This window comes from Monopterus albus, unplaced genomic scaffold (assembly GCF_001952655.1).
Source record: "Monopterus albus unplaced genomic scaffold, M_albus_1.0 scaffold34.1, whole genome shotgun sequence".
Classification (NCBI taxonomy): domain Eukaryota; kingdom Metazoa; phylum Chordata; class Actinopteri; order Synbranchiformes; family Synbranchidae; genus Monopterus; species Monopterus albus.
In genome coordinates, this window is record NW_018127914.1 from 151,180 (window position 1) to 166,926 (window position 15,747).

At 39.9% G+C, this 15,747-nt stretch overlaps 2 protein-coding genes across 2 annotated transcripts in view; one reads left to right on the plus strand and one right to left on the minus strand.

The window, feature by feature from the left end:
* dtnbp1b (dystrobrevin binding protein 1b) overlaps positions 1–15,747 on the plus strand; it is a 555,482-nt gene that overhangs the window by 149,107 nt on the left and 390,628 nt on the right. The gene's annotated exons all lie outside the window — the stretch shown is intronic.
* Positions 12,667–15,747, minus strand: part of zbtb10 (zinc finger and BTB domain containing 10) — a 17,316-nt gene continuing 14,235 nt past the window's right edge. The window contains 2 exon segments of the mRNA XM_020597552.1: positions 12,667–13,719; positions 14,515–14,690. Coding sequence (XP_020453208.1) covers positions 13,438–13,719; positions 14,515–14,690 — 458 coding nt within the window. The 3' untranslated portion in view covers positions 12,667–13,437.

The window sequence follows — 15,747 nt, forward strand, 5'->3', positions numbered from 1 at the left end:
CTGGTTAAACATGTATGGGTCACCCAGTGTGAGAACGACCTTAAGACTCTTTCACCATGTCTGCCATCCTTGGTGTTCGAGAGTTTGAGTCTGAGAGGTTGAACCTCAATGTCCTTGATGTCCATCCAGCCTGGGGCCCTTGTTGCATGTTACTCCCCATGTCTCTCTCTCCTCTCATTTCCCTTCATGTCTCCACTCTTATCTGTCTCAAACAGGTTTTCAAATTAAATGACTAAATAAAGTTTTTGTCTCTAGATGCACACACATAGCCACTTCTGATCAGACACCCCATCAGCAGGATAACATCATTTGTCTGGGCCTTTCGAAACCATTACAAATCTCTGTTTTAAGATGTAACAATGCTATGGTTAAGGTCTAGCTACAGTTTATGCATAAACACAGCTTTGTTGGGGTTAGGCAAAGATCATGGTTAAGATTAAAATGACTGCTTTAAAGTTAGCGGACCTTCATTGTCATGATTACAATTATTGCCATTTGGTCGAGGTTACAGTTGTGATTATGCATAAAAAACCCCACAACAAAACCAAACACACAGCGGAAATAAAGGAATGAAAGCCTTGTGCAGATTTTAAGTTTGGTAAATATAAATAAAATTAATTCAGCTGACATCACTTAGTTGGGAGTGATGCCATAAAAATTGTGTTGAAAGAAATGAGACAACCAGATAGATAGATGGATGGCAAGAAAGAAAGAAGTAAATATATTTTTTGAAACACACAACAAAGTTAAAAAAGAGAACATCTGGCCAGCAGCCTTTATCTCACCCTGCGTGTGTGTGCAACTGTGCTGCAAACTCATGGAGCTGGTAGGGCGGAATCAATTACCCATCAGCAAGGATTTTCCCACAAGTTGGAGCTGGTGGGAAAACAGGAGCACGTGGAGGAGTGTGTGTAGATGTGTGCACACATGTCTGCTTGGCTGCTATCAGCACATGCCTGCATATGCAAGTGTGTAGGTGTGTTAATGTTTTCTTTTGTCTGTGTTTGTGTGTAGGGGGAGCTGACACTGGGACAGGTGCCGGAGGGTCTTCAGATGAGAGCCACTCAGTTCAGTACAAACCCTGTTATGTTTTCTGCCTCAGGGGGAAAAAGGCCAAAACAAACTTTATGACATGTGGCTTCTGATTCCACCCAACACTTCACTTCATAAATCCTCTTCCTGAAGGAGACTGTGCATAAGTGTGTTCTAAAGCAACACATACCAACAAAGCAGACATGTGCACACACACCTACACACACTCCTCCACATGCTCAAAAACAAAGACTATGTTTATGGAGACATTTTTCTTGTTCTTATGTGCTTCTTTAAAATGCAAGTACAGTATCTGTGCCTATATATTAAGTATTTAAGTGAACATAATCCCTCCAAACACACGTCTGGTCCTTTCAGAAAAATGGAAGGAAAACAAAGTCGATTTTTAACAACAAATTTAACAAATTAATACCTGTTCCCATGGACAGATCGTGAAGCCTTGAGATTCTCAGACAATAAAAAACATCTCACTGGTTTCATTTGTAGTCATATTGCATCTCTTTGTGGTCACTGTGTCTTTCTGCTCGTTTAGTGTCACTGTAGTCACTTGGCATCTTTGTGATTGTTGTCTCTTTGTTGTCAATTTGCATCTCTTTTACAGTTGTCCTGTGTCTCTTTGTGGTCATTGTGTATCTCATCATAGTCCTTTGATTGACTTTCTAACAAGAGATATTCAATGTCACTTCATACAGAGCCCCTCGACCCACTGTGGGTCTGTGCCCTGTCTGTGTGTCTGTATTTTCTCCTTTCAGCTAATCTGATTATGCCACAGCATCATTTAACCAATTATCTTGCTGTTATGTGAACTCACACTTTTTCTTCTGGGCCTCTGTCTGCTGTCATTTAAGTACCCACCTGACATGACTAACCTCCACTTCTCCAGCTCCAGCACTTTCTATAATCAACCTCAGGTATCATATAATTAGCTTTAAGTATCTGAACCAACCTCCAATCTACTACAGATAGTGTCTGATGAAACACACAAAAGAATACGTGTGTACTTGGATGTTTCTGTGTGTGGCCTCTCAGAGAAGCAGCCTCAGATGTTCATGTTCTTACTCAAAGGAAGAGGGCAGGAGCAAAGGTTTCACAGTATTGTTCACACATGCGTCTTGTGTGTTTGTGTCTCAGCCCCATGTGCACGTTTTCTCCCTTTTGTCTTTGATTGTTCTGGTCAATAATTGACTCTGTATTGAGTGGCTGCTGCTCTACAGTGAACAACTGCAGCAGGAAGTGGTGCCATGAAGGATAACATGCCTGAATGTAGGGCTTGGTGACCCATGGGATACTGAACCTGGCAGCTTACACACACACACACACACACACACACAATTGGGAGCCAGTTGGGCTGGACAACAATCTCTTGGGTGGGTCCTTTAAAATCCAATCAAGCAGACATCTTGGCTCTTGTCATTGTTGGGTGCTACAGTAATGCCGCCTCCGTGACCAGATATAACTACTAGTGAAGTCTTTACACACACACATGCACATTTAGCCCTAGTTATAAGAGTGGCTTGTGTGAATCTCAGGATGTATAGTGTTGTTTCAAGGCTGTAAACAGAGACAGCCATCTTGCTGTGCATTCACAAAGATTTAATCAAATACACTTCTACTACATAAATATACTGCTCAAAAATTCAGACAGTCCAGTTACAATCAATTAATTCTAGTTACAGTAATTGTTGGCAAGATCTTGTGAACGTTCTAATCGGTGCAAAGCAGGTCAGATGAGCCAACAAAAATCATTCATATGAAGAATAAGGTTTACAAAATAAAATTTATATATATATATTTTACCTGGGTTTAAATTGAATTTTTCTTCAGATTTCCCTTAAAATGTACTATACAAAATTACATAGGTTATTACAGAAATGACAATAAGCTTACAGATATTTTTAAATGAAATAATGAATCTTTATTTCTAAAAATCCTCATCCAGAAAAATAAAGTGCAACAAGGCCAACATGGCAAAGTCTGTATGTCTGATGCCACGTTCACTGGTCTGTGTGTGTAAATGTGTCAGTGGGCATTTTGCTGAGTTTGGGACAGAAAGGCATGTAACAAATGCAACTCTGTGTGTGTGTGTGTGTGTGTGTGTGTGTGTGTTAACAAGTATCCACAGGCCTGATCTACCACATGCTATTCAGTTGTACACAGTACACACACACATTTGCATGAATACAACAATAAAGTGTTTAATACACACCAGAGACTGTATAAACACTTTGAACACTATTTGCACGAACAATGGCACACACACACACAAACATAAAACACACATTTATTTTCACACTAACACTCCCACATGGTCTAGTCTGCTCTCTCTCTCGCTCACACACACACCCTGCCTGCCTTATCCCTCATGATGTTTTTTGTCCTCTGGGCTCACACACACACAGAGCACTCCCATGCTCACTCACATGTTTGGATTTGTCTTTCTGTCTGAAACAGTTCTCCTGCACTCTCTTTCCCGTGCAGCTACAGCGGGCCAAACAGGTCTGCTGTTGGATAGCAGACAAATAAACATGCTCTACAACACTGACATCCACCCAAGTTGTATCAAGTTGCCTTTCTTGTTTATATAAATGAATAAGTCTTGTTAGCATGTAGGCAAACTTATTACAGACAATTCTACTGCACCAGAACAGTGATTTCCATAACAAGGTGTCCCAGATAAAAAAAGTATTACATGAGGGAGATGTAAATATCACCACAACATATAGTGAAGTGGTGTTTCCTATATAATTTATTTTACAATATGGACCTCTCAGACTGCATTATATGATGACCTTACAAAAGGGAGGGAGGAAAATAAGGTTATGTTTACATTTTTTGATGTTTTAAAAGTGTTTGCAATTAGTTTAACCTGTGGGCTAGTTCACACAGCGTTTTAATAAAGTGAAACATAAGTATTACTGCTATGTAACCAAAGATCTAGCAGTGTTGCACAGCACAGTGATTCAGAATAGTATATAAAAATTATTGCTTTGAACTTGTTACGGCAAACCGTGTGTGTGTGTGTATATATATATATGCGCACTTGCTTGGACTCAGAAAAAGGCAGAACTTGGACTCAGGCTTGACCAGGTAAATGTATTTTAATAATAACAAAACTGGGAAGTGGTCAGAACCGGTCACGTCAGCCGATCGCAGGGCAGTGGAGAGTGCTGAGATGACTGGACTGCTAGAGCTACAACCTGAGGTTGTAGGTGAGGCACAGCTGGCTAAAGAAAAGCAGAGGATGAGAATGAGTAACAGTGACGCCAAGATTATGGCAATACTGATAGTATACTGAGGGCCTGAGTAGCAGAATTTACTGGCTCAAGTCAGATGAACGCCATAGGCATGAAACACAGTCCAGAAGAGGTGTAGGAGCTGGCACAGGAGATCACTGGTCCAGAATGCAGTACTACCATCATAGAAGGTGAGGATCAGGCTCGCAGCAGATGGTAGAGCAGGTAGCAGGATGGTGTGAGGACGGCTGACAGTTGGGATCCAGAACCATGCAACCAGTCCCAGCAAGAGTTGGTCTCCTCATCCTGAGGAGTGTCACCTAGAGAAACGGTTCACAATCCAGGCACCAAATGGTGCTAATACAAAATGGCTGCAACCAACAAGCAGAGGGTACTCCGGTCCTTAACACAAGTCCACAGAAAACAGTGCAAACAGAAAGTGACCCTTCAAAAAAACAATAAGGGCCATCAGTTCGTTACTACCTGAAATCAGGTCATACACAAGAAAATCTTAGTCATGAGCGCAAAGACAGGTTGACAGGTTACCAGCAGGAACACAAGATCATCTGGCAACAAGGACACAGCAACGCTCCTTTTAAGTACTAGTCTGGTAATTGAGAGCAGGTGTGCCTTGCCGCCTTGAATGCATTCCCACCTGTGCGGGGGCGGAGTTACTGTGACAGCCCGTGCCAGTTGATAAGGTGCTGGGCGTGGTCAGGGCCACGGACATAACAGAACTAAGGCACAGTATTAAAAAGACCAGCATGTTATATTATTGTATAAATACCTTTGGTTCCTCTAAATACTATAAATATAAATCACAATTAAAATCCAATCATAAGAATCCAAATCCCTACAATATTTCGAAACCTCAATATTCAAAGACAAAAAGAAACATCCAAACTAACTTGCATTGTTTTGCATCCATTGTGTGGTTTGATTTGATTTGATAGTCATGAAATAAACAAATCACAGAAGAACAAACAAGAATAAAATTCAGCTACTAGACATTTTGAGTTTTGAGCAAGAATTCCACTGAGACCTGAATCGTGAACAAAAGCTAAAACATGTTGTAATATAACAAGTCAGGTTTTGTATTCACTTTTTCCTTTGGTCAGATAAACCTACTGTTCTTACTATTCTTCATGAAAACTACCGTATGTAACTTAAGGTAGCATGAAGAGCATGAAACTCCAAATCTATCGGCTCTGCTCCACCCAGCGCTGCCTCTTCGACAGCAAAGGCTTTGACAGCACCTCTTCACATTAATACAAGTTTTAAGTTCTACAAAAAAAATATTTGAAAAAAGTTACCTACATACTATATCACCTATATCCTCCCAGCTGTTGAACCTAAATGACATTAAAAAATGAAATTAAAGACGTTTAGTGGGGAAGCTCTGCTACCGTTATCTTGTCTTATCTATGTGTCATTTCTGGTGTTAATAAATTCACCTCCACCAGTGGAACCATCATATAGAGAAGGGTGCTGTTTTTACTCTCTTATCACTGCCTTTATTTGTAGGTTTATGACATTACAATATTATTACATGTGGCTTACTGTATATCACAGTATCACAGAGTATTACTCTGCATGTTACACAGGTTTTAGAGCTGCATCAGACAGGGAGAATTAAACTGTTAATTCCAAAAATGATCACACACAAAGAAACAAATTTATGAATAATGAGACCTATTCAAAAGGGACCTCTGCTACTAAGACACCTCTTATACCTTTTTGAAAAAAACTGTCAGTCAGGGTGTGTGTTTGTGTCTATGTGTGTGTGACTGTGGCTGCTGCTGCTGTCAAGCCCCTGGCACTGACACAGTAAACTGATCCTAAGGGGTCTGAGAAGGGAACTGTCTCCTCATCTCACACACACACACACACACATACACATACACATACACACACTCCGTTGGGAGAGGAGAGCACTAGAGGAGCAGCACTCACACGGAGATTGAGTTACAGCTGAATTAGATCTGAGCTGTGGGAACCAGCACCTTCCCTTAGACACACACACACACACACACACGTTGTCACTTCTTGATACCATAGATGCGCTGGGACACACGCTGAGATGATACGCTATGTGTAGACATTCTCACACACGCATGCTTTCCCACACACGCACTGACAGATGCTTACAAACAAACATACAGCCATGAACAGATGCAGGCAAACCCCTCAGCAACACACACGCACACACAGAAATATGGCATTAAAGAAAAACTATTTGATCCCACAAATTAATAGCAAGTATTAGCATGACACTACAGTGTGTGTGTGGCTAAATTAAAAGACAGTCATGAACACAGATGCTCATCTGGATTAAAAACACAAGCAACACAATCTATCTGTCACCCATGTGGAGCAGAGAGAGGGAAACCACACACTGCAAGTTTATATCTGGCACAAGTGCCGGCCTGCGCAGTGTGTGTCTCTGTGTGTGCACCCTGATCATGTTGGCCTTGACTTGGAGAGGACAAAGGAGAGGCCACCAAACCACAAGCCAGTAAACTCTCCACATCTTAATTTCCCTTTCGTTTTCACATGGTAATGCCTCCTCTCATGTGTGTGTCTGTGTGCGTGTGTTTATTTGTGTGCCCCTGCCAAGTTCGCACAGTAAAACCTGCCATCCAAACAGTGTGTAGGTCTCCTCTTGCAACAAACACACACACTCTGCTGGCCCAAGTTGCATTGTACAGACAGGGGCATGGAAGGATGGACGGAGCATTTACACCCCTTTTATTTCATCGGCCTGTTTCTTCCCATCAACCCCCTGCTCAGCCACTCCTTCATGAAGTGTTCTGACATATTAGTGAGTAAAGGTCCTTTCTTTATTCTTTCCTTTATTGTAGTTTCAAGCTTTCTTTCTTCATCTTGTGTAAATAATGCAGCCAACATTTTCAGCAGTGAGTTTTTAATCTACATAGGACATTAAAAACTTAACTTTTATTTTTGTCCTGAAAAAATGTTTTAAATTCTGCTGCATTATTTGACTTCATGTTTACAGAAGAACTAAAAACCTCAAACCTGCTCCTTTTTTGTTACATTCAACATATTGAATAGTGCAGATTCTATGTTACTGTAAGGTTGGTCAAGTTCCAAATACCCTGCATCCTCCTTTTCCCAAAATGCAACACTAGGGCAACTGATATTTTTCCATAGGCCATTTATGCCTACTAAATACCCTCATCTTTCAAAATCAATGCCCATAGTAACCGTGATGACATCGTCAGGGTTATTTTGTCAGACTTCTGTGTGCTCCCTCTAGAGGGCATTGTACAATTGTTTTGACAAGCTCCAAAGCATTTTCGCTGATGAATGAACTGACCTTTATGTGTGAAATTCATGGCCTTCCCCTTTAAGGCTAGAAGAAAAAAAAAAAAAAAAACGTTAAAAAAAAAAGCCATAAAAACAGAAAATTTTAAATTCTGGTCACCCCTGTATCTTGAATGACATGCATTCATTTGTGCAAACTGTTGCACTATCACAGTAAAGTCAGCTTCAAAGCAGCAGTGTAAATGCAGGCCAGGCCAGCGCAGTTTAAAGTAATCCTTTTGGGAGTACTGTGCACATGGGAGCCAGATTTGGCTCAGCAGTAGTGTAGGGTCACAGCAGGTCACAGCAGGAGATAATAGCACTCAGAGAATAATCTTCCCCATTACTGTTTTTCTCTCCCTGACCTCAGAGGGCCTTACTGTGAAGCATCAACCCATTTCAAAGGACAGATACACCATGAAGGTGAAAACAACACTGACATGCACATACATACGTGCTTCATAACCACACAATGATGGCACTGTGGATCTCCTGTCAACAGCTGCAGCTGTGACCACATGATTACCCATCTTTCCACCTTAGATTTTTACGTATCCAACCCACCACAGGCACACAAGGCCCCTCAAACATCGCCTTACTAACCCACACACACACTTACTCTGTGCCACCATCCGTTTAGCCAAGAGCCCCAGGAGCACTAGGGTAAAGAAAGGAGAGTGCAAACAAACTCACCAAACTCTTCCCAAGTCCGAGGCTCCAGTTTCAGCCTTCTGTCCGCTGAGACTGGGGGGCCATGGGAACATGAAGCGTCAGGGGTCCTATGTCAATAAGGAGCAGTGGTTCAAAACAATAGGGGCCTGCTTGCAGACAACACCGCTGACAGACACCCACATAAAAGGGCCTGTGAATGCAGGCTCGTGCACAAACACACACACACACACACACAGAGAGAGAAAAGAATAGAGCAGTGTGTGCTTATCCACAAGGCCAGCATTTGATGACTGCTTCTGTGTGTGTACAGACACACTCAAACACACAGCAGTGCTTATGCTCATGAGGAAATGAACACACTATAATAAACCAAGGTCAGTTTAAAGTTACAGAAGAGCCTGTACCACAGAAAACACACATCAGTAAATTGTACTTTTAATGCATTCTTTGCATTTGTTTCAGTCTGAGAATGAAAGTGGTGGAATTTGCTGCGTTCAATTAAGGTCTGACAAACTGCCATGCATGATGAAATTCAAGTTTTAATTCTGCCTATCATGTTGTGTGGGAAAGGGGAACATCTCATGTGCTTACATGACAACTTGAGAAGCACAACTTTTTTGCTGTACATTTGAATACACAGAGGTGGAAGAAGTACCCAGCTTGTTTACTTCTGTAAAAGTAGCAACACCACAGTGTAAAAATACTCTGTTACAAGTAAAAGTACTGCATTCAAAATGTTACTGATATAAAAGTACAAAAATATTAGCATCAAAACAGTACTAAAAGTACCCATTATGCAGAATGACATGGTTAACATTAATGTATATCATATTATTGGACTATAATTATTGATGAATTATTGTGATGTATTATTAACTAAGGTAGCTTGTAAATTTCCCATTGGGGTTCAATAAAGTGTTCTACTGTACTGTGTTGATACTAAAGCTGATTAACTGATTCTAAAAACTAAATATTAAATAAAGTTATCACATACATAAGTGAATAAAATGTTCACTGTATGAAGTAGCAGAAAATGAAAGTACTGAAGATACCTCAAAACTGTACTTAAGTACAGTACTTGTGTAAATGCACTTGGTTATTTTCCATAATAATCAAACAAAATTAAGCTCTGACAAATATTTTTCTCTTTAATCCCAGATTGTAAACAGTATTTGTGTTACATTTGGTTGTCTCTACATACATGTATGCACATCAGTCCTTCATCTATTACTCATTCACCAATCAAACCATTTTAACTTAAATCACAATGGTAATTAACAAGCAATGCTCCAAAAACGTGCAGGATGGTCACTGCATTACTGCAAGCAAAAACAGTTACCAAGTATTCTGTTGGTGGAAACTAGTAGTATTTCATCAGTGCATCAATCAATTTTTCCTTCAGTGGTCCCACTAGATAACTGGGGCAGTGCAATAAGCAAGCAGCGGGGGGATGTAAAGAGACGCACTGCCACCTGGTGTCAGCTGAGACAAAAAGCCAAATGATGTTTTAAGCTGAGTGCTAACAGCAGGTGGCAGCACATTGGCTTTAGGGGGAGAGTGAATTCACATGGTGAAAAACTTCTAAAACAATCCACACATGCATAATATAAAGTCCAGCAATCACATTCCTGAGCTGCATGGCCTGGAGAGAGCATCAGAGCTTATAAATAAAGCAAACATGATCATTTGCTCTCAGCCTCTTTTGTCTTCCTTCAGAGATATAATCTATTTGAGACATAATTTAATGGGGTAAATATGAGAAACCGCACTACAAATAGCTGGTGTGATCTGACCTGAGGATTTGTTGCCTTTCAATTAAACCAAACTCATATCATCACTGGAAATGAGTTACTGTGATTGTCGGCTGTACGTCACCCTGTTGTTATCCCCTAACCACAGGTGCGTCAGTAGGGCCTGTGTCAGTGTGGGAGCTGTTGCCACAATTGGGCGCTGCACAGATTTTACACATGGAGTATCTCCTTTTTTGCTGGGGAGTTTTCCAAAGCTTCACAAATAATCCTGAAGATGTCATCAGGGTAAACTCAGTATTGTTTTAAACAGAAAACCAGTGGTACAAAATGGACAGAAGTGGACATTCAGGTGGCAGTGTGTTCTGAATTGCACTATGGTAAATAAATCAGTGTTTTTGGAACTTTACCCATACTACAGACTGTGCATTGTGAGTTGCTAGCAGCACCAAAAAAAAAAAAAAAAAGACATTTCCTGTCTGAAAGTCTCCAAAGGTTTCATTACTCATTTCATTACTACTCATCTCACGACCCCTCTGAGAGGAGGTGACCCCTAGAGTGGCAATCTGAGGACTAAAGCTAGCTATGTATATTAAAGGGTCAGGCTGCTTTTAATGGTTCCACCTTGTACTAGTCTGCTGTCAACAGTGTACTTACTTATCTTAACCTTGTTACTTGTGGTCTTGACCAGACATGGATTCATTGTTCCAAACAGGAACAGGTCTCACTGCAAGGAAAGCAAGTGGACAAAAACATTAAAGCAATATCAAAGTTTTATTCTTAAAATGTAGTATAGAGGAACAGTAGTACAATTCAGACAGAAAAAAGGAGAATGTAGTTCCATCTTTGTAAGCCTTGGATAAAAACGTAAAAAGAGTAACCTGAATTTACTTTGTGTTCGGAGGGCACTGAGGCGCGGCCCGAGTTTTGCATCACTGTTAAAGTTCGAGAGAAATTGAAAAATACAACCTTTTGCAACAGTGTAAAAAAATACAGCTGGGGGAAAAACCTCTGCTTTACATCTGTAGTGTTTTTGCTTTGTTTTGTGTTTTTTTTTTTTGTCCATATAACAAATACAGCATAAAATCTAAAACGATACATCATAGTTTTGAGTTTCATTCATTACAGTAAAATCAGTAGGATGGTAAATAGTATCAAAAGAACAAACAAGACAACAGGATGGTGTGATGAACAAGCACACAAAGCATAAAGTTAAAGTTCACGGAAATAAACCACCAGGTCAGGAGGTCTGGAGCTGACTGTCAGCATGTTCCACAAATTAAATAATATTCTTCATATATATATATATATATATATATATTTAATATATTCTCAACATGTATATATATCCATAATAGAGCCCATCCCATAGTGATCTGAAGGTAAAGGTGACATGAAGAGGATGAATATCTCTGACTTAAAATATATCTTCCACTCAGAGTAAAGGGAAGTTACACATCTTCTGTATCATTAGCACTTCAGTATATACTGTGTATTCCACTGCATAAGAACAGATACTGCTGTTCCAAGTTTTAACCCGCAAACAATTTTCTTTTTTAAGAAAATGTGCTTAAGAAAAAGAAAAAAAAAAAAAAAAAAAGGAAATATCTGGGGAAAGGACAAAATTAAAAATATCTGTGGAAAGGACAAAATTAAACAAAACGTGTATCTAGATTAAAGTGAATGATTCTGTAGCATACAAACATTTAAAAATCTCAACAGTTACAGACACAAGCAAGGATTTTCTACTCTAAGTTTTCACCTGGCTTTTTTTCATACATTATATTTCAACAATAATTATAAAACAATTTTGGTTGGACAAATAGAAATTAACAGTCTTGATTGCATTTTGGAGTCAATATATAATATTAAATAAAAACAAGGTTTAATAAAAAAAAGTTGCACATTGGAAGAAAGACATGAAAGTTCTAATATAGTTCCATTCAGACCCGCTTTTGGGGAAGCAAGAGAACATAAAAAGAAAATTTATAATCAATGAGCGCAAAAGTAAGTGCATGTCTATGAGGTGCCATAGAGCTTCACTTTTTGTGGAACGAAGTGTTTTTTTAAGCTGGCAGACATCAAATTACACAGACAACATTGTTTATACCTTTTAAACATGAAAATGGAGTTCTTTTAGACCTAGAACATCATTCATCACACAGCTTCCCCCTCACAACCAACGTTCAAGTGATTCAAAATATATATACTATATTTATTATATAACTCAGTACCAAATATAAACAAACGCATACAGGTATTGATGCTGACTTAGGTCCTCAAAATGTCAATTACAAGTACTGCCGGTAGTTCTATAAAATGGTGTGTGTGTGTGTGTGTGTGTGTGTGTGCACGCATTAAATAGAACAAAAAGCTTAAAAACGATGGCAAAGCATACCTGATAGTCGCCGTAGCACAACAGTGTTCTATAGTTTAAGCTGATTATACATGTATAACTGAGTCAGGTTAAGCTTTATGATTATAAACATCATATATAGCCTGTAGGTCCAGTATTCTGCGACAAGCATTACAGCACCAAACGGTTCATCATTTGGCAAAATTCAAGCTTTAAGTGAAAGTCAAATGCTTTTGTTTAATAATAAAGTGTTACTGTGATGCTGTGATTTTTTTAAAGCTTTAGTGTGCGGTCTGTTTGGCACAATATCACAGCCCTCTTAAATTAATCATAAATATGGCTGTGATACATCAGAGTCACAAAACAGATTTTTGGTTCCAAGATTTGTGCAGGGAAAGGAAAAAGAAAGTAAAGAACAATATAATAATAATAATAATAATAATAATTATTAGCGCATCTAAACAAGATCTACAGAGCAAGTCAAAAATCTTCCTCTCGGCAATAATGCTCTTCTTCTGTGTACTTCTACAAGCACCAAGCAATAGACTCTCAAACGGAGCAGAAAGCACCAGATGCTACTGTGCCTCTGCTGCAGACAAAAACAACAGAAATAAAAATTATAGAATTTAATAAGACCATAAATTCATAAATTAAATAATTAACATTTTTGTTAGGTGATTGGCCTACCCCAAAAACTACCTCACCCTGCCAAACTCGACCCCCCCAAAAAAAATAAAACCAAAAACAAATAAAAATATATCACCAAAAACTGATTTCTCTTATTTGTCATTAGAATCTCTGTCTTGTGGGCTCTGGGCCCAGAGCTGGACACATTTGAACAATAACAAAATCTGTACATCTTGGAGTTCCCATTCTACCAAAGCTTCTTTTTTTTTTTAAATCCATCTCTTTGTTATATCGTTGCACAATTAAGTAACCTCAAGGTTTGATAGCACTTTGGAGTTGATTGTTTACCAGCTAGGTTTTGTATACACATATATTAAACATCAACTTTTTTTTTTAATTTTGTTTCTCAAGCTTGTCAAAATGCTCACTCCTCTTCTGGGGCAACACCAGCGTTGCCCTCACCCCAGTTTGATTGGTCATTATCAGTAGGCTCCTCGCCCTCCAGGTCCTCCCCTTCCTCGCCTTCGAAGTCTTCATCGCGAGGAAACTCCATGCCCTCCAGACCCTCCTGAGTGGCCTGGTGTGAGTCGGCGCAGTCTGCGCACACACCGTAGCGCCGTGAGCCGTGACGAATACCAACACTGGCTGCGAGCATGAAGATCTTCTTGCACACCATACATTTATACTTTTTGTCTTTCTTGTGCACCTGTAAGAGGAACAGGGAGAGTTGGAAGATACACCAACTGGCTTTCTTGGTCAACTAGATGGGAATGTTGAGGTCGCTCACATCTCTAAGGTTTAATCTGTAGAAGTCACCACTAGGCAGGACTTGAATGCTGAATTCTGTCAACTTTACGCTTTTTTTGTATTAGCAAATGACACATAATGTGTTCATTACTGAACTTTACAGGTGCTGGCATGCAGACTGTTACTTTTGGCCTGAGTCATGTGAGCTGTTCCCCCGTTTCCAGTCTTTGTGCTAAGCTAACCAGCTGCTATTTACCAGCTGTAGCCACTTAGAATACAAACTTGACAGCAGTATCAATCCAACCCTCAGTAAACAAATATGCATATGCCACAAAATGTCCTTTAGACATTAAGGGGGAACAGATACACTGCCCTGCTGCAGAAAGAACTTGTATACAAAAAAAGTCAGCTCAGTCTAACGGTTGATTTTGGCTCAATGAAACAATTCAAACTACATCAGCATTCAACAGGACAATGCCTGTCTGTTCTTCAAGTCATGTTGCCAAATTATTTACATTTAGTCTCCTTTTGTTAAACATGTGATGTCTCACAAATCCATTTTTGACCACTTTGCAAAAGACCCTAAAGCCTCTGCTGTTAAATATCTTGTTGCACTCACTCTTGTGCGAAAGCTGCGAGACACACACATACAATGAGGTGAAAGATGGGCAAAATGCTGCAGTGTTTGTTAGGAGGCACTGGAGGCACATTACATATGATAGAGAGGAGCCTGTGAGTTTGTGTGGGGACTCACCAGGGAATGTCTCTTTACATGCTCGCGGCGGGTGAACAGCTTGCCACATATGTCACAGCTAAAGGAGCGCACACCCGAGTGGATGATCAGGTGCCTTTTGAGCGTGCGCCGGTGCTTGGCAATGTAGTTACAGTGGGGGCACTTGAGTTTATTGAGGGCGCTGTGCGACGACTCGCCTGGGTAGAGACAGAGAAAACAAACATACAGATGCAGTGAAAAGTCAACAAGAGAGACTTTGTTGCTTTATGCATTAAAAACATTTACACTTTGTCCTTTGAAGCTGACTGGATTAGAAGTCACTTTAAGCTAATACATTAGCGATCAAGCAAACATTTTTCATAAAAGCTACAGATCCTGTGATGAGAGTGTGTGGCAGGAACCAATATCCTGTTTATCACAGCACTGAGAAAGGATGCAGTAACCATTAGAGAAAACATAAACCATAAACTTTGATGCATCACAGAAAGCACATTTAGTTGAAACCATAGACGCTTGTTAAACTGCACAGATACAACTGACTATTGGGGCAGACGTACAACTTCACAATCCAGCTCTATGACTGTTGCTAAGTAACTGGAGCTTCTCTGTAATGATGATGGACGCCACTCCATAGCAGTTTTTCATATTAGCAGTTAATGTACAGCGGCAACATGGATCTGATTTTACAACATAAACATAATGCAGTGTGGTGAGAGTTGTGATTGCAGCTGGAATGCCTTCACAACAACTACAACTAATAATTTAATGGCTCATATTCGGGTCAAATTGCAAGCATACAAACCAGCATACATAAAATCTTAACACCATTTAGCAAATATTACAAGGCTAAAGCAGTGTTCTGCACATACACGCTCCTTAATATGTGATTACCAGCTCCTAACATCAAACAACTTTAGAAAAGTTACAGATAGGCTTACATTATACGTCTTAAGAACTAGAGCCACTGGTATAAACATATTTTTCATTTCAGGGTGCATCTCAGAGCAGCACTTTCTTCATTAACCCTCCTGGGATGTTTATGTCACTGAGGACAGCTGGGCTTACAGATAAATAAGTCGGCTATTGATTTTGAAAAGGCTCCAAACACAGAGCTAGTCTTCACCATCGAGAGAGCGAGGGAACAGGGCAGGCCCTTTTGTTTGAGCCACAGAGCACACAACAGAGGCGTTGTCAGGGCAGGTTGCTAGGGGGGAGGGTTGATGAGAAGCAGGTCACCTGTGGATTCCTTCTACA